This window comes from Calypte anna, chromosome 3 (genome assembly GCF_003957555.1).
Source record: "Calypte anna isolate BGI_N300 chromosome 3, bCalAnn1_v1.p, whole genome shotgun sequence".
Taxonomy (NCBI): Eukaryota; Metazoa; Chordata; class Aves; order Apodiformes; family Trochilidae; genus Calypte; species Calypte anna.
Window position 1 is genome coordinate 92,323,294 of NC_044246.1, and position 26,215 is coordinate 92,349,508.

The following is a 26,215-nucleotide window of genomic DNA, read 5'->3' on the forward strand; positions in this document are numbered from 1 at the left end:
TTTCAGACCGTGTAGGTATATAAAGGTCGCAAAATTTAGCACCTTTACCTCATGGTTACTTGTCGGGCTGGAAATCCCGTGTAAGGGACCAGGGAACCATCTCTGCAACTCCAAACGTTTAAAGGGAATAATTCAAGCTTTCCAGGGCTGTGAACCTTTAAGTTAGTTGCAATTTTTGTTACGTTTTCCTCCCAGAAACCTTTGCGTAATATGCAGAAGACCGGCTTCCTATTGGGTTGTCCCACTTGTCACCGCCTCCCAGCCCAGAGGCTGAGAGCGGCCCGGTTGCTCCTCCCGCTGCTGCTGACGGGAGAGGGGGAGGCTCGGCTCGGCTCGGCTCTTTTCCTCGGCGAGCACTGCTGCCTCGCTAGTTAGAGGTTGCGTTTGTTTCTTTGGTTATCGTTAATTATTCGCGTCCTCTGTGAGGATAATGTGGGTTTCTGTGGCTTTTCCCATCACCACCACGCTGGTGTCCTCTGGTCGCTTGGCTCGTGGTATGGGGGGCGATGGGGCTGTGCTGGGTTCAGGTTGGGGTCTGGGTGTCTGATCAGGCAGTAACCTCCTTGGTGACAAACTGCTCTCCTGGGCTGAGCAGCTGCTTATACAAGAAATGTGTCCCCCTGCATTTCTTATCTCTTAATGCAAGAGCTTGCCCTGTTCTGCTCTTTGCCTCCAAGCCCTCCTCCCACCAACAGTTTATCAGCACGATGGCACCCAAACCACTCTTAATCTCGTGTCAGTGAAGAAGTTGTCACGAGTGGAAGGGGTTGGAGCTGACGGTCCTGATGTGACTTTCCCCCCATGCTGGTGTTCTGAGACGCTGGGTAGAAAAGCAGAGCCACTGTTGGGCTGAGGGCTTAGGTGTATTACAAGCAACTCCTATTTCAGTCTGTTCTTTCATGTAGTTCACACTGATACTTAAGACTTTTTTTTGTGTGTGTTTCTTATTTACTATTATATTTATTGGCACAACAGATACTACTCAGCCATGTTTGAGCTCCCAGTGAATCACCCAAGAAGAAACACAGGCACAAAGGGCTGGATAGCCTGGCTTGTTTGAATTCCCGTGGTAAGATGCAGTCTCATGTTCTGTGTTCTGTTTTCATGTCTGTTAAGTTCTTCTGAAGGCCATTTTTCCCCTGGCTTATAAAGGAGCTCTTGCAGCATTGGGAACTAGAGATTATTGTTTGCATGCCAACAACCTCTTTTCCAGGAGTATTTCAGCTGTGGATTGGAGTGGCAAGAAATCTCACAGCAGGGGCAAAACAGGCCTCAGTTGCAGCAAGGACTTGTCATTCAGAAGGTCTGCATATGAAATGCCAGTATGATGGAATTTGATGCTTCCTTGGCTTGTGGCTCTGTAGTGGAATCCAGTTCCTGCTGAGACCTAAACACTACTCTGTTTAAAAAACAGCAATTAATAGCCTTGTTTATGAAGCCATTTGGGAACAAAAATGCTGCTTGTAAAGCATTGTGTATCTAATCAACTGAAAAGTCTATAAAGTTTTGCTTAGCAACATAGTTTCTGAATAGGAAGAAATGCAACCAGTAGAAGGGTAAGTAATGCAACAGTCCCAATCTTTGTATTGTAATCTGAATTATTACAGAAGAAACTAGACATTCTTTTCAAGTTTCTACTGGTTCTAGATCACATACTTACCCTCAGTCATCACAGCTAGAAATCTTTGAAAATAGATTCCCATACTTCACCTAGCAGGTGTAGAATCCATGGGCAGATACTTCTGGCATTTTCTGTAACAAGAACTGAAAAACCTGTCTACTGCCTCTTCTCCCTCTTAATTTAAACTTGGCTTTGAGTGATGATTGAGTAACTCTAGTGTTAAAACTTACATTTTATAAAAGTATTAAAGATTTTTCTTACAGGTGATTTTTTTTTTTCTGTCATCTCCTACTTAGCAACTTGATGCTGAATTTCAGGGGAAGGAGAAGTTGGTGAGATACTGTGACTTGAATGTGTGGCAGTAAAACCAAATCAGTTTAGACTGAAATTCAACTGAAACATTTTGTCAAAAATGAACTTAATTTTTTTTCATGTGAGTGACCTGTGAACCATTACTTCAGCTGCCATCAGATTTTTGTATCATTACTAACTTGTCTTTTATAACTGTCTTAGGTAACAGGAAGTTTGAAATCATGGATGGAAAACCAAGCTTTGCCACTTTGATGGAAGAGGCAAGATGGAGTCAGTTTGCTGGGTGTTAGCTGCAGATGGGGTTGAGGTTTGTTTTAGTGTTCCTACCTTTAAGCTGTGCATTGGTAAGCTTGCCTTTCAGGCAGATCACTGGTTATTAAGAAAACCAAAAAACATTCCAAGGTGCAAAAGTAAATTAGCATTGGCAGTTCTGTTTAATTAAACACTCTTACTTTAGGCCCACAAAAGTATAGCTTCAAGTTACATGTCTCTGAACAGACAAAACCCAGTGTCTTGCATAATGCAAGAATGTGTAATGCTTAATTAAGCATTTGGTTACTGACCGAGAGCTGTTGAACTGAATGATAGATGTGATCCTGGCATAACAAGTATCTGTGCCAAGTAAAGCAGCAAGGAATTGACTTTCTCTAGTCTTTCTGTTTTCAGTTGGATGCTTGCATGTGGATTTTTATTTTGTTTTTCACTCCACTGGGTGTATCCTCCATAATAAGATATAGCCTAATACATATTTCATGTTACTTGCATCATTTTGATGAGGCTTAGCAGGGCAAAGTGAGCAGCCTCACTGTAAATGTAATGCTTTTCTGAAGACAGCAAGAAATCTGATGTGGAGTAACAAGAATTCCCGTAGAATAATGTGTGGCTTTCCCTTTAGGTGGATCCCTGCTCTTTCAGCAAGTGCCCATGGTGGAGATCGATGGGATGAAGATGGTGCAGACTGGAACCATCCTCAGCTACATAGCAGCAAAGTACAACCTTTGTGGGAAGGACCTGAAGGAGAGAGCCCTGTACTGTAACAGAACTTCTCTTCTTGAATTTATTATAGTAGCTTAGATACATCTAGAATTAATTGCACACTTGTACACCCAGAGAATCACTTGTGCTCATTAGTAACATGCAACTTGCCAGTGATCCTGGCTGGCCAAGGTTAGGTGCAATCCAACTGATTTGTTCTAATTCATTTGTCTTAAGTAAAAATATTTGAGGCAGGAGTAAAAGATTAATGCAGCTTGACACAGGTATTCAAGAGGCAACTGGCATGTAAATGTTGAACTACTTCTGTAAAGAGAAAACATTTGTGAAAGCAGTGGTTAGTTTTTAACTTTTGGCTGCAAAATAAGGTCTGTCATTGAGACAGTCAGTGATTGCATGGTTTTTCTACAGCACTGCATATCTAAATACCTAAATATCTAAAAGCTGTTGAATACCTTCTGGTTTCACAAGAAATTAAGTCCATGTCTTGATATTCTGTCTATTTAAAGGAAAACAAATGTAATTGGGCTATCTCAATATGTAGCCTTTGTATGTCTCTTTCTGATTGTTTTTCAAAAGGAGAACTAAAAGCCAGCTTTATTAAAAACATCTAACTTTAATAGATACTTTACAATAAACTTCCATTAAACAGTACAAATGGTTGGAAGAACTGGCTGAAGCAGGGCCAGGGAAGTAACAAAAAGAATTAATATTCACACATGAGCCTCAGCCATAGTTTATCAGCTTTTTTGTGCTGTTAATAAGCCATCATTTCCTGTAGCTTGCATTCCTTGCATACCTCTTCCTTCAAAGAGAATTCTCTTCCATCAAGTTTTAGAGTTAGCCTGGAGCCTATTCCTGCTGTCAGCAAATATAAAGTAAGTTTATTTTTTTATTTATTCTTAGGCAGGAGGAAGGAAACATCAGTGTTTTGAGGAAGGCTTGTTGTAATTAGGTCCAGGTTTAAGCACTTTGGATAGATGGTCTTGTGCAGTGTGCAAGCACAGTTTTGGAAGACAAGCTGGGGAGAAGGTGGCATACATTAAGGTCTGTGGGATTATTTAATAGCTTCTTATTGCACATAACATGTTTAATGCTCACAGAGAATTCTTTTCTGATAAGATGCCTGTTGGCAACAAAACCTGCAGTTAACCACTGCACAACAGGAACTCAAATCCCTTATGACATAGCATGGTTAGATGACTTAATTAGATTATTTTACCACATATTTTGTTCATAATTGTGAGGACTTAAATTTGAATCCTGTCTACTGTACAAAATCTGCTTGCAGAGCTCTGGAAAAATAGATAAAAGGGATGATCTGAAGTATTGCTCTACCAATAACTTAGCTAGCTGTAGAACAGGTTTCCAACCTAATCTATTTGGCACGACTTGGAGTTTGGATGAAACTCTTGAGATACATCCAGACAGTTGGGGATGACTCTTCTCGTTGTGCTGTATTTTCTTTGGTGATTCTGAAGTGACCTGTAACTCCAAAGTTAAACTTTTTTAACCCTTGTAAAAGCTTAATCCTGCACAATGAGACAGCTAAGATCCAAAAAATAGGAGTGAGACTTCTGAGTGGGAAATACTGTTTTTAACTGCAAAACTAGTATTCATGAGGCTGGCAAAGAAAACTTTGCTTATGAAGGTGCCTTGTTATTTAAGATTTTTGTTTGCTTTTGTTTTAAGAATTGATATGTATGTTGGAGGAACTGATGGGATTTTTTTTCCCTCTCCTCATTTCTGCAATGCCTTTAAGCAGAAAATGTTTTCTGGATCACAAGAAGTGCTTTGAATAAAGTTCACATCTGAAACCACAAGTATCTGTTTCCACTTCATGCCATTTCAGTACAAGACAGAAAGCTGTTCTAGTACTGTTTAAAGTAACAAGGCTGGGATCAGGGAACTACAATTCATCCATGGCTAAAAATATTTCCACACAAATCAGTAAAATTGTTTTTTCTCGTGTTACTTTCTGTTCTTTAAATACCATCTACTTACATTTTACCTTTTGGGCATTTGAAGCAAGTATAAGCAAGTATAAGTAGAATCCCCACAATCAAAAAATTTCTAGAGACAGGAAGCCAGAGAAAACCAGTTCCTGATGATAAATCTGTGGAGACTGTGAGGTGAGGTGAGTTCTCCACAGCTATTATGGTGTAAAAGCAAATTAGTGTGCCTGGCTAAGCCAGCAGCTGTGCTCCATTTGAGAGAACTGTCAGGTTGCACATGTACAATTAAACTGCAGAGGGAAGGTGAAGGGGTGTTCAAAACCAATGGCAATGGGCAATAGCTCAAGTTCTCTCATACAAAATAAAGCAGGCAAATATCTTTTTATAATACCACACTATTCATTTGTATTTTTCTTTCATTCCTCTGAAAATTTTTCTGGTGACTTTAAGCAAGTGACATGGCAGCAAGCATGCTGTCTTCCTGGAAATGTTTTGGAAGAGAAGAGAGTAAACAGGAGAGAAATGCGAGTTGCTGACAGACAGCTTCAGCTTCTGCTGCTTCTGAGACCTTTTTTCTGTGTTCCAGATCAGATTTTTATATGATGATTGCCTCCTATTCAGGCCTTTACAGTTCTTACCATCGCTATAGGCAAACGAAACAAGTGCTTGTAAAGAAAATAGGAGAGAGGTGTTTGTTTTGCCAGTTCTACTGGAAATTATTGAGTAGCCTGAAGTGTCAGTATTCTGCCTTTGTAACTGAATTGTGCCTTTAATTACTCAATTGGGGAAAAAATTGCCTCATGAATGGCATTTCTCTGTAACTGCTGTATTTAGAGATCTGTTCTAATCAAATAAAACTTTAAGTTTTACGTGGTCATGTTGCCATGTTGACTCATGAATGAAAGCTGAGACTTGGAAAATTAATTTTTACTTTGATTGTAGGATAAATTCTTTGTACACATTAACCTATATGCCTCATGAATTTGTTTGCATTTATAAGCCAGAGGAGGGAGATGTGAAAAGGAGTTCGTAAACAGCACAAACCTGGTACAGTTTCTGTCTAAGGTCTAATACTTGCCAAACTCAAAATATTTTTTCTCTTCCTCTCTGGTTTTGTGTTTTGTTCTGTTGGGGGGGTGGAGAGGGTTTTGGGGTTTTTTTGTGTGTGCATGGTTTCAGCAAATGCCTTGAAAAAGGAATTTCAGATGTTTTTAATCACTTCAATAGAAGATACTTAGGTTTTGAAAAGCTGCTCTGTAGGATGTTACCATGGGGTTTCCTATCTATTATTTATAGTTGTATATTAATTATTCTAGTCTACAGTGAAAGAATTGTGCTCAATCCCTTGTGGCATTGTTTAATTCCTGCATTATCTATGGGTTGAGAAACAAGATGCTCCTTGACCCTGTAATGAAGTTAATACACTCATCTGATATTTGATTAATGAATTGTCCACTAAAGAGTTCATCAGTGTCCCCAGCTTCAGCATCACTGGAGTTCTCAGCACTACAAATATTTTCCCCAGTTGCCAAGAATACAAGGTTTATATTGACCCACACCAGCTTATCTGTCACCTGCCTTCCTTGTGTCAATTGCAGTTACAGTTTAGCCTTTAGTTTCATTTCAGTTGTTAATATTTTGGCATGTTGCTGTTAATTCTATTTAAAATTTAGTATTTGGGTGACTACCTCTGAAGGTACAAAAGCAGTGCCAGCTATTCATAGGGATTTGCAGATCTCCTGCATGCTTCTTGTGGCACTTCATACCTGAGTATAAGAACAGCAACTGAACTAAAGCAGGATGCCAAGTTCAGGCAAAACTAGTCAGACCAGCTGACTGGAGGGTTGCTAACACTTCACAGGAGGCATTTGTCTGATTTTTCTATTCTTAGTAGAGAGATATGAAGTCCCCTACAAGGGCTGTACTTCATTTCTGCTGTCTTCACAGTGTACTCTATTCATTGTGAATACTTCAGGCTGTGCTTTTACAGCCAACTCTCTCCAGGCTCCCCTTGCCTCCACCATCTCCTTCCCTGCTTTACTTACCTTACCATTTTCATTATAAGCGTAACTAGTCAAAAGCTCTGGTCTTTTTATTTCAAGGGTGATTTTTTACTGGCTCAGACAATCACACAATCAGCTCAACTTCTGGTGCCAGCCCAAGTTAGATGGTAAGAATAAGTGACTGTGAGCCACAGAGGAGAGAGGTATAACCATTTCCTTGACTGCACTCTTTTCAGTTGTGCAGATCAGCTTAAGCATTTGTAAGATTAGTGAGGAAACATCCTGGATACGTGAGCTCAGCAGTTAATATACTCTTACAAAATAACTTTTTCTTGTTTGTTTTTCACATAGTGAATTAACTTCCCTGATCTCAGAGAGCATTATCCCTATGCTTCCTATACAATGCAGGAATCACTATTGCTGTACTTAGGCACAGAAATGCATAATTAAAAAAAATACATTTGAAGGTAAGAATTCTTTGGTTTTACTTCTGTAACAATCAGCTTTCAACACCGAAGTTGTTCAACAACAAAGTCTTTGTTCCTGGCCATGTTTAACAGCACAATGTATCTCTGTTTCAGGGTCATGGGAAAGGTGGCTGCAGCCTGAGGTTATCTTTCCTGACTCCCCTTGTTACCTTTCCAGTTTGGAGGAGACTTTCAGGAAAGTAGACAACAGTCTAGGAAGGGAATATCAGAGAATGCTAGACTGCTCTCAGTTGGAAGGGACCTTTAAAGGTCGTTTAGTCCAACTCCCCTGCAGTGGCCAGGGGCATCTTCAGCAACCTCAGGTCGCTGAAAGCCCTGTCAAGCCTGACCTTGAATGTTTCCAGGAGTGGAGCTTCTACTGCCTCTGGGCAACCTACTCCAGTGTCTCACCACCACCCTCATTATAAAATATTTCTTCCTTAAATCATGTCTAAATCTACCTTCTTTAAGTTTAAAATCAAGATGTTTGACAATCTTGAATTAATTCCACAAGATTATGTCACTTTGTGTACTACCATGCAAACCAGTGTCCTCCCCAAGCTCACCTTCCCTCCTCTGACTCCTCCCCTCCTTCTCCTTTGGTGTTCTCAGGGAAGTTTCTCACAGTTTTTCCCTCACACTTTGCTGTGCAGTATTTTCCCCTTTCTTAAACTCATTTAACTTTCTTAAACTTTCTTAAACTCATCAGTGGATTCTCCGTCCCTGGAGCTATTTAAAAAGAGACTGGATGTGGCACTCAGTGCCATAGTCTAGCAACCGCAACGGTGGTAAAAGGGTTGGACTCGATGATCTCTGAGGTCCCTTCCAACCCAGCAAATTCTATGATTCTATGATTAGCCCCAAGCTGCCACCACCTTGGCTGTGGGGCTCAGCCATGCCCTGTGGGGTATCAGCTTGAGTTGGCTGTCTGGCCCAGGGCAGCCCCACCCTCTCCTCACTGAGACCCTTCTGCAGCTCCACAAGGCACCTGCACCTCATACGTCACTACCTGGTTTTATGTGGGACAACGAAGCTTGTCCCTCATCTCGCTTCCAGGTGGGCCATGGGGATGCCTGGGACCTGCTGGTGGCCTTGGATCTAATACTTGTGTGGCTTGGCCCCTGCTTTGAGGACCAAGAGTGGGGGGTTTGCACCTCAGGGACATCAGGGCCCTGCCCGGGCACTGTGGGTGCAGAGCAGTCCTCAGGGGGCTGCCAGGAGGCTGCACTCAGCCCCTGAAATTGGGTTGTTGTGTTAAACCTCAGTCAGAAAAGCTCCCAGGAAAAGCTCTTCTATATCCTATTTGTAATGGGGGGAAATTTAAGCTGTAGGCGACTACTAGTTTCTCAGCTCCCTTGCAGCAATTCAAGAGCTGTGGGCATTGGATGAGGTTGATGTTACTTTTTCCTGTCCCTAGATGGAGCCCTGCTCTTTCAGCTAGTGCTCATAGTGGGTGAAGATGGTGTAGCCCAGAGCCATCATCAGCCATGCTGCTACCAAAAGTGCTGCTACCTCTAGGGGAAGGACCTGAAGTATGGAGCCTGGCAAAGTAACTTTAAAGCCCTAAGGAGCAGATGTTTTCTTTTGAGCTATGATTACTTCTGTACTCATCAGAAAGAAACGAGTATCACCAGATGAAAATTTATTTGTAAGGCATCATTAACTTCTTAACATATGACTGAAAGCATGTCCAGAGGCCACTTAGGAGTTCAGTACAGAGATCAGGCATACACATACACCCCTCCAGTAGCCCCTTCCAGGCTTTGACCTGCAAAAATTTTTTTGTTGGTGTCTGTTGTAATTTCTTATGCTGCAGTCTGTGCCTGTTGCCTCTTTCTTTCACTGTGCTCCTCTGAGGACAGTTTGGGCCTGGCCCCTCTGTAACTGCATGTTAAATAGGTGAAGACAGAAATTAGTTAATTGGCACTCCACCATTTAACATTTTTATCAAGAGGCTAAAGGAAAAATTAGCACCTGGCGTATAGTGGATATTTTCAAACAGCATGGTTGTACAACTCCATGTGCAGCTCCAAGATTGACCCATGAAGTACTTAGCTATAGGCATCAATGCAGACCTGGGTACAATTTTCTGATTATGCTGCAGGTTCCAATTCCAATTCATTTGTTGCTTGCCCTGCAATTACTGCTTTCCATTTCAAATCAGTTTGTACACTTCAGCAGAACCATTTAGTCTCACACCTGGAAATGTCATCCAAGAGAAGATGGAATGGAAATGTTGTGCTTTCTGGCAAGAGAAAAATGGGATTGAAATTTCTGCTTTACTTCTTTACACTCTCATTTCTAAAGAAAAAGATTCTTTAAACCTAAGCTTAGGTAATTACTACTTTTAGGAGTTAGTGCACATAAACAGTCAGTCTTAGGAAAAGTTTCACAGCATCCACCAGTGACCAAACAGAGGAAACATACACAAGTTTCTATCAAAATAGGAAGGTATTAGAAGACATGGGTTAAAGGTTTAAAATAAAAATTAAAAGTCCTTAAATTGACTCTTCATTTAATCTGTCCTTGCCAGCAGGACAATGGATGTAAATGGGAACTAGGATAACTGTTTCCAGACTTTCCTGTGCCAGTGGTCCAGGTAACTGCCAAACACCTTACCAAAATACTTCTGAGGGTGAATACAGGCTCGGCTAACCTTCTCAGGGGGTTAAAGCTTCCAGGGCAGAATTACAGGAGTCACTGAAGGTTTGTAGCAAGTCCAGGTGAGTGGCACACACCTTATTCTAACTATTCATGTGGACTCTAAATTTGTATCAGTGTCAGTGTGCTTCTGTTTAGGAGCTTGATAAGCATCATGGGGAGAATCCTCTCAGCCTCCCTTCTTTATTTCCCTAGTGGCAGTCAGATTTATGCCCTGTTCCCACCACTGAGAGGATGCTTCTGGAAGTTAGAACCAGGCATGGTCTCCCAAGCCAGCTGCTCAGTGGTTTGTGCAGATTGCAGGCAGATACATTTTGAGAGGACTTTGAACTTGTTTAACCTGCAGCACAGTGACTTGTGTCCACAAAGCACAGTGAGAAAATGACATGCCAGGGCACGGTATATGCATTATTTAAAAATCTGCCTGTGCCCAACCCAAGATCATTTATTTCTGTGGTACCTGGGCTTCATGCCAGCTGCATGAGTACCCACAGGCGTGTCTTAACAAATTATTTATAAAATAAACTTAACTAGCTGTTTTGTAAACCTCTAGAGTAGAAAAGAAATTAAGGTATAGATAACAGTGACTTCATCAATACAGTATGTTTAGATGTCAAAGGAGCTTTACAATCACATTATGAAAGGCTGTGCTGGAAGCAAAACATGAATCTGTGGAAGGAGCAAACCAGTCAAAATTGGATGTGACCATGTTCAGCAAATCCAAAAAATATCAGACCACTTTGCTTGACCACCCTGAGCCTCAGATCAGAGACCCCTTCCTCCCTTTCTCCCTTGCCATGAAGCCCATTGCTGCAGAAAGGACAAAGATTCTCTTCTGTAGTCACTGCTTCTGAACCATGCTAATATCATGGGCAGGTGTGAGAAAATGCTCCTTTCTTACTCAGCTATCCCTTCCTGCATGTGCCACACTTCTGCTCGACATAACTATACTCATGTGTGAGGCACAGGGGACCTTTGGCTGACACTGCTGCCAGATAGCAGGGTCCAACATGCCTTTACACCTTGCTTCCAGCTGCCAAAATGAGATGCTAGATCCACAATGACCACTAGGAACAGTTCTGGACCTATGCTGGACTTTTGACCCATACTTGGGATTTTTCTGGAGGTAGTAACTGTGTTTGACATAGAAACAATATAGAAGCATATATTTAATTAATATATTAATATTAACATATATTAATATATTAATAATATATTATGAACTTAAGAGAGAGTTAGAATTAGGCAAAGTGTAAACAAGCACCATACAGGTAGTTTTTTTGTTGGCACCTTCAACCTTTCAAACATACAATTTGTAATTCAAATTTGAAGAAGCCTCTAGTGTAAGTGCATCCTTTAGAAGAGACTTCCAGCAGTTGCTGAACACAGAAACTATAACAAACCACAGCTGTGAGAAAAAAAAAGGGAGGGATAGTTAACTATATCTTTTTTGTCCTAAAATTCCCCACCTTGAGGTGTTGTATAAAGCCCTGGCTTTAGACAGTATGGGTTCTCCAAACCTGTCTTCAGATTAGCTGTGCTGTCATCTGCTGCAGGAGTGCAAGGTGGTGCCCAGCAACATATACTGGCCTATGCTAGAGGTGAGAACCTGATCCCATTTTCCCAAATCTCATTTCCCATCTGCTCTGCCATCCTTATGTCTGTTCATGTGCACTTCAGGTTTTTTGTTTTGTTTTGTTGGTTTGTTTTGGTTTGGTTTCACCTGAAATGTAGATATTAAAGCTGAAACAGTTACTTTTCATGGAAACAAGGTAGGAAAATCATAGTTTATTTCATGTCTAACTAATAGCCATGTACACCCAATTTCCAAAATGAATGCTATTCCATAAAGACATGGGATGAGTTGTGACACAGAAAGACAGCTGTATCCAGGGCTGCATCAAAAGAAGCATGACCAGCAGGTCAAGAGAGGTGATTCTCCTCCTCTAGTCCACTCTTGTGAGACCCTACCCAAAATACAGCATCCAGCTCTGGGGTCCCCAACACCAGAAGGACATGGAGACGTTGGAGCAAGTACAAAGGAGGGTCACAAAGACGATCAGAAGGCTGGAAAACCTTTCCTACGGAGGCAGGCTGAGAGTTGGAGTTGTTCAGCCTGGAAAAGAGAAGGCTCCAAGACCTTATAGCAGCCTTCCAGCATCTAAAGGGGGCCTACAAGAAAGCTGGGGAGGAACATTTTACCTGGGCAAATAGTGATAGGATGAGGGGGAATAGTTTCAAACTGAAAGAGGGTAGATTTATATTCAATATTAAGAAGAAATTCTTTCCTGTGAGGGTGGTGAGACACTGGCACAGGTTGCCTGGAAAAACTGTGGCTACCCCCTACCTGGAAGTGTTCCAGGCCAGGTTGGATGGGACTTTGAGCAACCTGGCTGAGTGGGAGGTGTCCCAGCTCATGACAGGGGAGCTTGGAACTAGATGAGCTTTAAGGTCCCTCCAACCCAAACCATTCCATGATTCTACGATTCTAAACTGCCCATGTATTTTTATACCAAGTTATGACTAAGTAAGTTTGATACTGGCAAATAATATTTCAAAGTAACTGAGCATAGTTATCAACATATTTTGGGTATTTTTTCTGTGCCATACAGCACTGAAAATAAAAACCTGTGTTACTGCTAAATATCAAAGTAAGCCTGGAAACTTCAGTGGCTAGTCTTTAAATGGTTACTACAACCCTAATGTGATCCAGGAAAATCTATCATTTGCTTAGTGCTGCAAAGTCTCTTACTTCTATATTTGGGTAAAACACCCCAGTAATTCCAAGGCAGCCACTTGACTAGATGGCCACTATAGAAACTTTTAGGCTGCCCACAGGGTACGGTCAAATCAGCAAACAGAAACCTAAAGGCAGTCTCTGACTTGGATGTTAGTTTTCAGGCACCTACCTCTTTAAGCTGGGCAGTGTCAGTTTATCAGCAATGGAAGATTATTTCTCTAATTGGGTATGGCTGGAAACTCCCCCAAGATCTTAAGTATAAATGCTTCCTGGGAACCTATTGTTGCTGGGTGGAGGCTGAGCTAAGGTCAGGAGGTGAGTACTCACCCCACCAATTGCCTTTACTTAAAAAGTTTGGGTGGCTGCTTTATAGTGAAGCTATTTCCAAATTTATTAGAGGATCTACTGAGGTAGTAAGATCCCTGATCTCTTTAGTTCATTTGCCTCGCCAGAGGCATGGTTCAGTAGTTACTCACCAGCTGGAAGTTGCAGGAGAGAGAAAGCAAGAGAAAGATGTTTGTTTTGTTTTTGTTTTTTTTTTTAAATCCAGGAAACAAATCCTGCAGTGCAGATCAGAGCTGACCAAGGCAGTCACGAAACCACTCAGGAACAAAGTGTGGGAATGCAGAGGTGGGTGGGAGAACACAGGGCAACCCTCTTACAGCCTTAACGTGGTTCCTTTTGGGTTTGTGCAGGCCAGCAGGCCTGTTTGGTACTCTTGAGCTCCCAGCTCTGGGGCTGAAGGGTACATCACAACAAATGTTGCTAAATATTTGTTAAGGCTAAAGGTGGTGTGTGTTTTGGCTGTAGTATAAATTCCTGGTGCAAACTAATTCTTCAGCAGTGTCTGAGCTAGTGCAGCACAATGCTCCAGAGGGTGTTGCTTTTTTGCTATAGGAATTGGGTTTTGCTTAGGTAAAATAGGAAGGTTTTCCAGATGTGCTCTCCATATTCCCTAAGAGTCTTTGGTCACTTTGTACCTATTTCAAGACTCAATTTCTTCAGCAGTAACAGGCAAACATATCTTCAGGAGTGAGCAAACAACAGAACAAGTTTCGTATTCTTTCTATCTCAGTCTTCAGCTTTTTTATTTAAAGGGAAAGCTTTGTTTACTGTAAGTTTCTGCACATTAGAAGAGGGGCAATGTGGGTTGAAATGATATGGATGCAATGCATCTGAGAAGTATGATAATGAAAGAGGCACTAGTTAGCTGTTGTGAACTACATGGATAAACTGCACTGCTGTATAGTGAGAGCTAGTCACACAACATCCAGAAAAATAAAACCACCCTCTTGGAAGCAAAACATTGTTATTAGAAACAGCTATTTGCACTCTAAACCTGGAGATCATATTTTGTTTTCTGTGTATTTCGATTATATTGTCTAAATTATGAAAAATATCCCTATTTATTGAAGTAACATGGCTTGGTTCTTAGCAGAATTGTTCAAGGGAAACCTCTCAATCTGATCTTTAAACATATATACAAAATTGTAAACATTTTACAAAATATGTACTTTAAGTACAGTTACAAAGCACTGTGACTTAAACACATCACTAGAGCATACTGAACGTGCTTCAAATGGGAAATGTCATGAGAAGTGTGACAGATGTAATGTTGCAGCTTCAGCTCTTAGTTCTGAGAGAACTGGGTTTGTCTGTAAAATTATTTTAAACGCTGGCAGTCTTTTCTGGTTTCTGAGCCATTAGAACACAATAGAATACCAATTTTAAGCTTTTTTTCTGCCAATAGTTCTTGTATGATACTAAAATTTTTGTGAAGGAGGAATGCAATCCCATTGTTTTTAGTCATTAGGACAATAAACACAGAGAAATTACAGCCTGGATTTGCTAACCCTTAGATTTCAGTGTCAGCACAAATGCTCCTGGGATACTTTTGGGTGCAACTGAAGCCAATGAAGCCAGGTTCCAGATCAGGCTTTGAGGGACACCTCAAGGTTGCCCTAAACAGCAAGGAAAAAGGCTGTAGCTATTCAATAGGACTGCCAAGGAAGCTCAGCCTGTTCCTATGATTAATCTTCCCTTTATTCTATGAACAATTCATTTGCTTCTACTTGAGGGAAAAAGTGGATGGCAGTTGAAACTGCAAAATGGCTCTGACATCTGGCAAACGTAGACAGATTTCAGCCTACCATTAAAACTTTTCATCTTTTCAAGGTGGATGATGGCAAGGAGGGCAGGTAATTTCCCTGAAGATGTGGTAGATTTTTCAGTGTCTTTGTATAATCATCTTAAAATGCAGTGAGGTTTCCCCTCAAGACTCATACCACGTGTTTAAGCACGTCTGGCTTTGCTTCCAATCATGATTACTACATCCCTAGTAGCACTGGAGAAGGCTTTACAGCTCTGCACATCTTTCCTAGCACAGGCTGTGCAGTGTCACTGGTCAGCCTCATTTTATGTTTTGAACCAGACAAACTTTATACATCAACAAACATAGTGTGATTAAAGGCCTCTCTGCCCCCAACACAATGGCACTTTTATTCCAGCTTTGTGAGATGCTGTTTCCTGCTTAGTATTTTCCAGGGAAGAAGGAGCCCAGAAGCATGTCGGGGAAGCCCAGGCTTACCTACCTGAATGGAAGAGGCCGAATGGAGCCTGTACGATGGCTGCTGGCAGCAGCAGGTGTGGAGGTTGGTTGACACTCTGTACAGCGTTCTAGACTGGTGTTTTCAACTGGACTCAGTAAGAAACAACTTAACATGCACATGAAGAATAACTGGCCTCAAGAGGGTGGCAAAATTCATTTGCCAAGTGGCACTGCATGTTTGTAACTATCTTGTTCTGTGACTAATATTTGGGATGCAAAGGCAGTGGAGCTTGGAGTTCATTAGAGCTACTGTCAGTTCCCTGAAGTAATTAGTCATAATGGGTCAAAATGGGAATTTATTCAAAGAGCTTTAACTAATCTGAGTTTTCCAGCTGTGCAAAACCACCTTAACTAGGTCTTAGTTTGCAGTTCCAGTATGTGAAGAGTGTGTTGCTGACTTACGTGCCCTGTGGTGGGGTTAGAAATAGTGGGTTAGCTTGTTCTTCCCTTGGTACTGGCTGCAACCTGTCTGCCTCCTGCAGACTGTCTGTACACTGTTGCTACCTGCACTTAGGTTATTTCTGAATCAACACTGAGGCAGAAGTAGCCAGGCTTTCCTGCTCCTTCCCAGCTGTGAGGATGTGTGTGGGATCCTCAGGAAACCAGCAGCCAAACAGTGCAGTTGAAGACCTGGCCCACTCTCTTTTGCTTGCTGTGGTCATTTTGCACATGGTTATGTGCAGTGACTTAGTAAAGAAAAATTTTAAAATACAGAAATGTAACACCATCTCCTTTTCCTTTTCTAGTTTGAAGAAGTTTTTCTGGAAACAAGAGAGCAGTATGAAAAGTTAATCAAAGGTAAGAATCCTGATGCCTGAGGCATAGTCTCTCAAAGAGTTACTCAAATTTAGCTCACTTTGTGATTTTAAATTAGTTTACATAAACCAGTGCAAACTTGTAGGTGCACACTTAGAATACAGTTTTAGTACCCTGTTATTTCCAGTACCAAAAAACTGCTATAAGCTAAAAGCTACAGCTACTGTGACTGCTGTAACACATTAAACAGGGCAAAAGTTCCTATGTAATGCAACTCAATTAGCTGTGCTATTGAACTGTTAGCATGGTTCTTGGCACAGATTTGGCTCAGGTAAAATAGCACTCTGCAAAACAATTCCTGGGCATCCATTGGGAATTGTCCCAGGCAAAGGGCCACTTCAAGATGTTATATGGATGGGATGACCATGCTCTATAGACAGAGAACTGAGTAGAATGAATGTGACCAAGCTGTGCCAGCTGGCCTGAGCTGTTGTTGAGTTGATTAGTACAGACAAGTATAGATATATGTACCTGTACTCCATTCTAAACCTCAGTGAGATAAGCCCCTAAATGAAAGGCTGGTATGACACCAAAATCCCCAGGCAAGCCACTTTTCCTTTCCACTGGGCTCAGTGCAAACACAGATGTAACAGCCCTAAGCAGGATCAGACATGAAGCTCCCCTCAGTCAAAGAGCAGGGAGCCAGCAGGACGACCTGTAAGAAGTCTGAGGTGGTTACAGCATCAAGACAAAGGCTTCAAGTCAAGTCTGGGAGTGAGACCAGTTCCCAAACACCAGTGGATAACCCCAGCCACTGCCCTTGACATTTATCCAGAGGAACCCCTCCACAGTCACCCTGGAAAGGGAAGACGTTGCTGCTGGAGTGGGGAAAATGTTGAGACTGTGAGGAGCACCAAAGAATGCACCTGCCCTGCAGAAACCTCAGCAGCAGGCTGAGCTTGCCAAGACAGACTAGAAGACTTGGAAGAGGACTTGGCTGCATTCTGGCTTCTTGCTCAGAAACTAAAGGATGTGGTTAAAGAAATTCTGACAGGAAACAAATGAACAAAAATGAAAAAGAAGTGCTATCAAGATCAGAATTAAATTTGCAGGTCGAGCTGGGTGGGAATCTGACAACATGGGAGGACTGTGCAGTGGCACCAGATAGAGCTCTTAATATGATAGCTCAGGTACTGGAAGCCCAAATCTGAATTTCCTTCACAGGACTGGTTAATCCAGACAGAGTGCATAGAGTACCCTGTATAGAGTGTCCAAGCTTATCCATATCCAGAGAGAATAATTAATAGTGATGAAATGGATAGGGAAGTTGTATAAAGAAGATCAAGGTGTTTTATGTATGTGTATTGTGCTTAAGAGGGTGAGAACACAAAGAAAAAGGTGGAGATCAACGTGATGGATTGAAGAAAGACAAATTATTAATCATCCTGATACAGAGACCTCTAGAATGCTGCTAGTCATGCAAGGCAGGACTGAACACGAATAATCCTACATTAACTTCTTCTCTCTCTATTTTTTTTCTTCCCTTTACATATGAACATGCTTTTTGCCAGAGTATTCTTTTTTTTAGACACCATCACACCGTTAGGATGGTCCAGGCATGCCTTTTGCCCATGCCAGCTGACTCAGCAGTGTCCCAGATAAAGCCTGGGCTAAGGACTGTTCCCAAAAGGCAGCTTTCAGACAGGTGTTTTGGCCACACCTGTACCTCTTGGGTCTGCAAGATGACCACCTTGGCTCAATCTGTGTAGCCACAGGTTGCACAAGTTGCTACCTGAATGTCAGCAAGGTCCTTTTTTCAGTGAAAAATGGTAGGCCTAGATGATTGTTTTTAAATAGATGCTCCACAGACCACCTCCTGACCATACGATCCAATCCACAGAATGATGGGCAAGCTACTTTTCATTCTGCACATGTATCATATACAGTGGTTATGCAGAGTGATTCTCACTACAAAGCAAGGAGAAGGAGTCTGCTACTGGTCTTCAGAGAAATCTGTTTTCTGTAGATAACTGCATTCAGCTCCCTCATGTTCTCCAAGATCAGAAATCAGATTTTTCTGCCCCTGTACTCAGCGCTGGTGAGGCCACACCTCGAGTACTGTGTCCAGTTCTGGGCCCCTCAGTTTAGGAAGGATATTGAGGTCCTGGAGCGGGTCCAAAGGAGGGCAGCCAGGCTGGTGAAGAGACTTGAGCACAGACCCTATGAGGAGAGGCTGAAGGAGCTGGGGCTGTTCAGCCTGAAGAAGAGGCAGCTCAGGGGAGACCTCATCACTCTATACAACTCCCTGAAAGGAGGCTGTAGCCAGGTGGGGGTTGGTCTCTTTTCCCAGACGACTTTCAATAAGACAAGAGGGCATGGTCTTAAGTTGTGCCAGGGGAAGTTTAGGTGAGATATTAGAAAGAATTTCTTTACAGAGAGGGTGATCAGGCATTGGATTGGGCTGACAAATGAAGTAGTGGATTCTCCGTCCCTGGAGATATTTAAAAAGAGACTGGATGTGGCACTCAGTGCCATAGTCTAGCAACCGCAACAGTGGTTCAAGGATTGGACTTGATGATCTCTGAGGTCCCTTCCAACCCAGCCAATTCTATGATTCTATGATTTTTTGCTTCATGACTTTCTGGTTGAAGACTGTCCTTGCAGACCTGTTAGTGTCCCCATTCTATGGTGTTTCTGCTAGATAGATACCAAGTGATATTTCGTCCTTAAGCTGCAGAGGTGTATTCTGACGTGAGGACATGCAACCTTTCTGTACCTATTTACATGAAACAAACACAAACTATTCCTTGCTGTTGAGAACTACTCTTTAAATTCAAACTTGAAATTAATTATATAAAATGAGTTAATTATAGACCAGCAAAGTATTTTATAGCTCTGTGGAGATAAAAAGCAAATAGACATGCCAGTTGAATTGAATCCTTATAACTAAAAGAAGGGCACAGTGAATGGATTAAAAATGATCAATTAAAACAAATTATTGTTTTTAAGCAGAGCAAAGTGGCAGCTGCCTAGCTGGATTTGGAGTTTTGCTGCCATTTTAGCAGGGTAGGATTGCTCTCTGGGTGGCCTTTAAGTGTAAATGGAGGAGGGATTAATTCCAAAGACTGAATTAGTCCAGCAGAAAACTGGGTTTAGCTGACTTTACTGTGTTGGATCTCCATGCTCATTTAATTCCCAGAGCTGTCTCACACAAATTCCACTCTCAGCACCAGGAGAAAACAGGGCTACAAAGGTGCATCTCAATAGGCTTAAACTGCTGTGGAATGACTCTGAGGGTAGATCTGTAATGAACATCTATGCGGACTTTGAAACTTTTGTCCCTGGAGTGACTGTGTAAAGCTTACTTAAAAACTTCTGTCACAGTCCTTGCCTCTAACTCAGTAGGTTCATGATGGTTGAAGTAGCCAGATCCCTTCCGTTGTCCCAGCACCTCAGTCTTGCTGGCCACACTATCCCTCTCATTCTTTCTGCTCATCCATATATGTCTCTGATAGGGAAGAGATCTGCATTTAAAAAAAAAAAAACAACCAAAATGAATTTTGAAGTTCAGATTTAATACAGATCTTTATTCTCCTCCAATCCCTTGGGTTGCAAGTGCTGACTAAGTCTTTTCCTGCTGGTATCAGGATGGGTCTTGAAGGGCAAAGGGGAGGTGGTGCCAGTTCCTATGAGACAGTGGAGCTTTGGTAATACTGTAAAGCAAGTGGCCCAGCTACACTGGGATCACCTACCTACAAAAGTCTGATGCAGTCTACTCAGTATTTGATCTTTCTCACTGTGTTAGTTTACTGCACAGAGTTTTACAGTTAGGGAAAGACCTAGATAATCTCCTACACTGCAAAATAAATATTGCCAGTCTCTTGCTCTTCTGTAATCCTAGCCATCTAAAAGGACTAACAAGCTTTCCCTCAACTTTCCACCCTAGATGGAGTCTTGATGTTCCAGCAAGTGCCCCTGGTTGAGATTGATGGGATGAAGATGGTGCAAACCAGAGCTATCCTCAGCTACATAGCAGGGAAATACAATCTCTATGGGAAAGACTTGAAGGAGAGAGCCCTGTACTGTAACACCTTCTTTCACTTTATGAGCAATCTGTTCTTTGATATGTGCATTATAAATAACAAATTCAATCCTGTAAATCCAGTAGAAAGGCATGAGAAAGCCTAACACAATAAAAGCAAAAATTGTAGCCTTTGCTTAGTTATTAACCACTTCTTATGAAATGCTGCTGAGCAGAAACAGCCTTTTAGTCCTTTGAAAACATATTTAGCTCTATTTTATGTTTAGCCTTGGCTGTGACATTTTGCACTATGGTAGTGATACAAAATTTCAATAGGTTGCCTTAGTTAATTGAAAAACTGATTAATTAATTTCTGTGCTCTCTTCTACTGCCTTTCCCTTCCCTCCAATAGGATTGACATGTATGTGGAAGGAATATCAGATCTGATGCATATGATTTTGATGTTTCATTTCTCTCCACCTGATGCAAAGGAGAAAAATATTGACTCAGTTAAGGACAGGGCAACTAACAGGTACTTCCCAGTCTTTGAAAAGGTAAGTGACAGGTAGTATGTGTCTATAAAACTTCTATTTACAATTATAAAAAAGTTGCCCCAAAACAAGAACGTGTTTGCAGTGCAGGTCAATTCCAAATCCTCGGTTTTCTTGGCTGTCATAGAAGAGGAAATAATGCAGCACATTTTCTCTGTTTGTTGACTGGTGTTGTCAGGGCTGTGGTATTTGAACATCCACACAGCAAACAAAGCAATATGTTCTCAGTTACACAGCAAAGATTCTCACTAAAGTGGAAGCAAGTATCTATGATTGATTTATTTTTTTTTATTCCTTGAAGGGATAGTTTCACACTCACATTTTTTTTTTAAAGCACACCTCTCTGCTATACCTGATTTCAGCTGGAATATTTTAATTAGAAAAATGAAACAGTCCTTTGCAAATGATTCAAAGATTAGGAGTACTTTAGAAAAATTACAGATATGGCTGCATATCCAGCTTGCAGAAACAACAAACCAAACCCATATGACTCAGGCATCTGGCAATTTCTCTCACTTTTGTAACCTTTATCTACTTTTGATGGAAAACAATAATGACTCTGAGAGGTTCTTACGACTGTGACTACTTATTCCCAAAGGAAGGATTTTCTCTGGTTAGCTACTGTAATTCTGCATTTTTGTTACCTGGTATCAACACTGGATGTAATTGTAAATGAAATATCTAACTGGCAATGTTAAGTTCTCCAAGTTCTTCCATTATCCCTATTTCTAATTTTGTGACCCTTGTCAGTCTACTTAAGCATGTGGCTTTGTCCCTGTTCCCAGTGCTTATCATCATGCAACATGACCCAGGGGCCAGAGTTTTTAGTCTGTGTATTACAAATGTTGAGGGGTTTTTTTTCCACAAAATAATGAAGTGATTTAGGCTCACAGCTTCCAGCTGATAGCCCCACCCTGAAATTTCAGATGTAATTGCTGTTCAGTTCTGCATCTGTGCTGTGAGGCTGACAGCCATCGTGCGTCCTGGTTTTATCTTCAGCCCACGCTCTTTCATTCTACAGGTTTTGAAACAACATGGTCAAGACTTTCTTGTGGGCAACAAATTCAGCTGGGCAGATGTTCAGCTAACTGAAGCCATTTTAGCAGTGGAGGAGAAAATACCTGCTGTGCTGTCAGAGTTTCCACAGTTGCAGGTAAGCCTGTTACTGACCAGGCCTGTATTCAGGAGCATGAGGGCAATGCTGAAGTGGGCATCTCTCCACGTAGTGTAAGCCATGAGCCTGGGTTCTTCAGGCCCATGAAGACCATCACTGTCATATATATGCTTAGCATCAAGCATTTGCTTTGCACACAAGCAAACTGATTTAGTTGGTTTGTAAGACACTGTGCTCCTGATTAACCTGAGGTATATGCCTCCTCAAGAGAAATTAATTCATGTCACCCCAAAGAAGTCACTGATCTAAGCTGCCCTGTTTTAATTTTCTTTCTGCCAGCACGATGCTATCAAATACCAGAAAACAACTCTGTGATACAGGTTGACACCTGTATAAGGCTATATATTGCCTTATATAGGTAAATATTATATATTTATACATAACATATTATATATGTTATATAACATATTATATATGCTATGTATAAATATATAATAGATATATTATATATTATATAGGTAAATATTATATATAACTATATAATACATACCTGTATAAGTCAATATATAAGGCAAAGTGTGCCATTTTCTGTAGTGGCTGGTATTACAATTTTGGGATCCCAGTAAACTCTTCACTTCTGCCCTCCACAGTATGACAAGAACCTCAAGCACAAGTGTGCACTTAGCATTAAGCCACAGTTTTCTCTGGAGACACTGAAAACCCACGTGGGTGCAACCCTGTGGAATGTGCTGTAGAAAATCCTGCTTTAGCAGGGGGGTTGGACTAGGTGATCTCCAGAGATCCCTTCCAACTCAGAAGCCTCCAGGCATGCAGCATGCTGGAGAGCACAATGCATCTGCAAGCCTGGGGCACAACCTGCAGGAGTCATTAAGAGCTGAGATACAGGGGACCCAAATAGTTTGTGACTGGAAAAAAGTAGATACGGTTCAGTAGTCCTCCCATGTGCCTGTAATCATGGTAATAAGGCAGTGTAGGCAATGCAAATTTGGGCTGAGGATGCTAGGTTTGAGATCATGCTTCCTTGTGTTTACAAGCTGTTATTTTGAGAGATGCAGAGTGTTTGGCTGTATAACCATTAACAAATGAAACAGCCCAGCACCAGACTGTCACAATTAGGTTTTCTGCTTGGAAATGATGAGGAAAAGAGCTTTGTTGTTGGCTTTTTTTGTTTGTTTGCTAATTTAAAATTTTTAAATCCTCAACACTAACAATTTAAGCCTGAATTTAGTATGCCAGAATAAGGCACTTCAGCCACAAAGTGGGCAGTAATGTGTGTCAGATTTTATCCTGCATAAAGTTTTGCAGCTCTGGTAATTCTTGCCTCTAGCTCCTATCTTCTAAGAAGGTATAGTCTCCACTAGGCATGGACACAGTTCTGTTGAAGCCATGCCTTGAATTATGGAAAGATAGCTTCACTGCCAGAAGGGGGAAAGTTTCTAAAACTGGTGGTTATTTATTTCTTAGCTTGCTTTCCTTGCTGCTTCTTGTAGTTCTCCCTTATCCTTCCAGTGCCTGTGAGGAAGAGGAAATCACATTCATAAATCTGTCACTGTGCTCTGAAGCTTCTCTCGCTCAGCCCCATTGTTAGAAGAGGTTCTTGTGTATCTAAGTCTCCAGATGCATCAGTGAACCCTGTCTGACTGTCTGTACAATATGCCTCGGGATCCTTGACTCAGCTGCCTTAGGACAAGCATATCTTGCCACCTGAGATGTCCAGTTCTTCCCTAATCCTAGACCTAACCTCCAGCCACTGCTCCAGAAGGGAACAGGTCTCCCTGAGGTGCTGTTATATCTGCCAGCCCTATGGAGATATTTTGTCTGACCTAGGCTACAATGCAGTATGAGGAGCTTCTACTGAACAGCTGAGTTGAGCCAAAAATGCTTCCAGCCATTCAGCCACTTCACATTCACACACTCAGTCCTAGAACTGAGGGGACAGTGGGACAACAGTGGCCATGCTAGGTGCCAACAGAGCTTGGCTACTTACATTCTATAGTAAAAGTGGAAGTCATGTTAATATGTATTGTGGTTTGCCCACACAGTAGTTTGCACCATCAGAACCAACAACGAAAAGAAAAAAGTCATGGGCTGGGTTAGTATATTCCTGCCTTCAAAAGTGTCCCCTGGTGCTCCTGGATGTTGAATTTGTGACTTCAGTTTCTTTCAGACAGCAGAGCTTGGTTGTGTGCTCTGCCACTGCCCTCATGGGTAAGAACAGGCTTTTTGCAGCTACTGGATCCTCCTGTTGGACAGGGGATGGCATGGATCTGAATGAGTGCTAGGAGCTCTTCTAGCAGCAGGGGGAAGCAGTTGTGCTGTGCAGAGGGCATGGTTTGCTGCTGAAGTACCTGGAATTTCTCTCTTACTCGGTCGTTTTTGTTTTTTAGGCTTTTAAAGTAAGAATGACCAATATGCCTACAATTAAGAAGTTCCTGCAGCCTGGCAGCCCAAGGAAACCACCACCAGATGATCATTATGTAGAAACTGTGATTAAGATTTTTAAGTTATAAGCTCCTTGAGACCTTCAGTGATACTGAATCCTCCACACCCCTCAAAAAAACCAGAAACCAAATAAAACAACAAACTAAAGGAAATAGGAAGCTCAGGAAATTAGCATTATTGTACTTAAAAATGATCATTAAAAAAATAATAAAGCATTTTGATTACTCTGGCAATGTGACAGTAGGTTTGTCTTTATTGATATAAAATATTTGACAAAACATGAAAAGTTTCCATTTAGTTTCTTCCTCTACCTTCTTAATGTGATTCTTCCAGGCACCCCGAGTTCATTGTTGCCCATGCAGTGGGCACTGAAGTGAGGGGGGCACTCAAGTTTCAGTATATGTTCATGTTTCTTTCTGTGTATTTGTCTGCCACTCTGGGGGACTCAGCTGATTCCTCACCCAGTTCTGGACCCTGAGGGCCAGCTGCATCTTTGTCCCAGTATAAGCAGTAGCACCAGGCTCCATTCATTCCCTGTCTCTGAGGCCATATACACACTATTGAACTCTGTTATTACCCAGAGCTGTGTAGTCACATCCAAATGCGGGTCCTGGCCTGGCACAGCTGTGGCTGGGAGGCAGGGGGGGAGAGCAGCAGGCATGGGGCAATCACCCCTGAGTGAGCTGCTGTCAGCTCAGTCCTACAGGCAGCACCTTCCAGTGCTGCTGCCCTGGCACTGCCTTGTGTCTGGTGTGATATTTGGAGAACTCCAAAAAGTTTTCCTGGGTCTGAGCTGGCACTTTGCACAGAGCGAAATATGGGCAGTCCAGGGGTGCTGCTGCTGCTTCCGTGGCTCTGTGAAGCACAACCTGCCCTGGGGGGACCAGTGACACCGAGGCTGTCACAGCTCCTCCCAGCCAGAGCTGTCTGCAGGGGGGGAGGCAATCCACAGAGCAGCAACAGGGTAGGGAGGAGTGGGGTCACAGAGCAGCACAGCTTTCATTAAAGGTGTAATTCCATTGCCTAAATGTCTCTTACCAGTGGCTCCAGTGGTGGTAAACTAACTAATCATTTAGTGAGTTGTGATCATTATCTCTATCCTAAAAACCCCCTAAGATTTCTTGGAAAGTGACTTTGGTCCAATGTGAGCACTGGAGAATGTGCCACCCATGAGACTCTCGAGTCTGATGTCAGGGTCAGCTCAGAAGGAAGGGAGGAATGGACTTGCATTTCTTTCACCCTGGACTGCTGCTGCAAATCCTGAGCCACTGGGCACAGCAGTGACAGCCACTGCAGTTGGTGTCAGCACCTGGCTTCACAAGACTGGCAATCCTGTTTGGTGGTGACTGCCAAAGCCTCTGGCAGCTGCAGGAGGTCTTGGAAAGATCTCTGGAGATGGCTCCTCACTCAGCCAGCGTGCTAGCACAGGGATCTGTGGTTGCCTGCTTCACCCTCACCAGGTGCTCTGAGCCATGATTCCCATGTGCTCAGCTGTGTGATACCAGCCTCCTTTGTCACCCCCATCATGGGATCCCTAGGCAGTGAAAACAGCACATGTCGAGCTGTTGCTGGAAGAATTTGCTTGAAGAGGTTGCTTTTACTTTTTAGAAGTTGCACAATCTTTAAATTAAGTTAATTTCACTATCTTAAAATTAAGTTAATTTCACTATCTTTCACCCACACCTGTGGGTGAATTGGATTTTTAAAGATGTCTCTACAAATTTTTCCTTGCAAACCTGATTATTTTTCTTTATAAATCAGTTCTTTGAAACCTTATGTATGATCTTATAAGCTCAATGTTTCTTGAGAATGAAGTATCGCAGAAGAAACACACAATCTGTTTTTCACTCCGGAATTTCCAACAGCTCCTGGAGGAACAGCAGAGTTAAATGGCACCTCTCACTCTAGGGCAGTGAGGACCTGCACGTCAGATATCTGGGACACTGACCA

The 26,215-nt window shown here is 42.1% G+C and overlaps 2 protein-coding genes across 2 annotated transcripts; both read left to right on the plus strand.

Moving 5' to 3' along the window:
- The first annotated feature begins 284 nt into the window (after nt 1-284).
- Nucleotides 285-5,062, plus strand: LOC115598073 (glutathione S-transferase A4-like). Its single transcript, XM_030447577.1, has 6 exons — nt 285-377; nt 976-1,069; nt 2,135-2,277; nt 2,829-2,961; nt 4,619-4,674; nt 4,965-5,062. The coding sequence occupies exons 3-6, from the start codon at nt 2,199-2,201 to the stop codon at nt 5,060-5,062; spliced, it is 366 nt and encodes a 121-aa protein (XP_030303437.1). The 5' UTR covers nt 285-377; nt 976-1,069; nt 2,135-2,198.
- A 7,922-nt stretch (nt 5,063-12,984) lies between these two features.
- Nucleotides 12,985-24,498, plus strand: LOC103530094 (glutathione S-transferase A4). Its single transcript, XM_008495632.2, has 7 exons — nt 12,985-13,067; nt 15,287-15,403; nt 16,107-16,158; nt 20,063-20,195; nt 20,550-20,691; nt 21,710-21,841; nt 24,211-24,498. Exons 2-7 carry the CDS (start codon nt 15,317-15,319, stop codon nt 24,331-24,333), a joined length of 669 nt encoding a protein of 222 aa, XP_008493854.1. The 5' UTR covers nt 12,985-13,067; nt 15,287-15,316; the 3' UTR covers nt 24,334-24,498.
- Nucleotides 24,499-26,215: the final 1,717 nt, after the last annotated feature.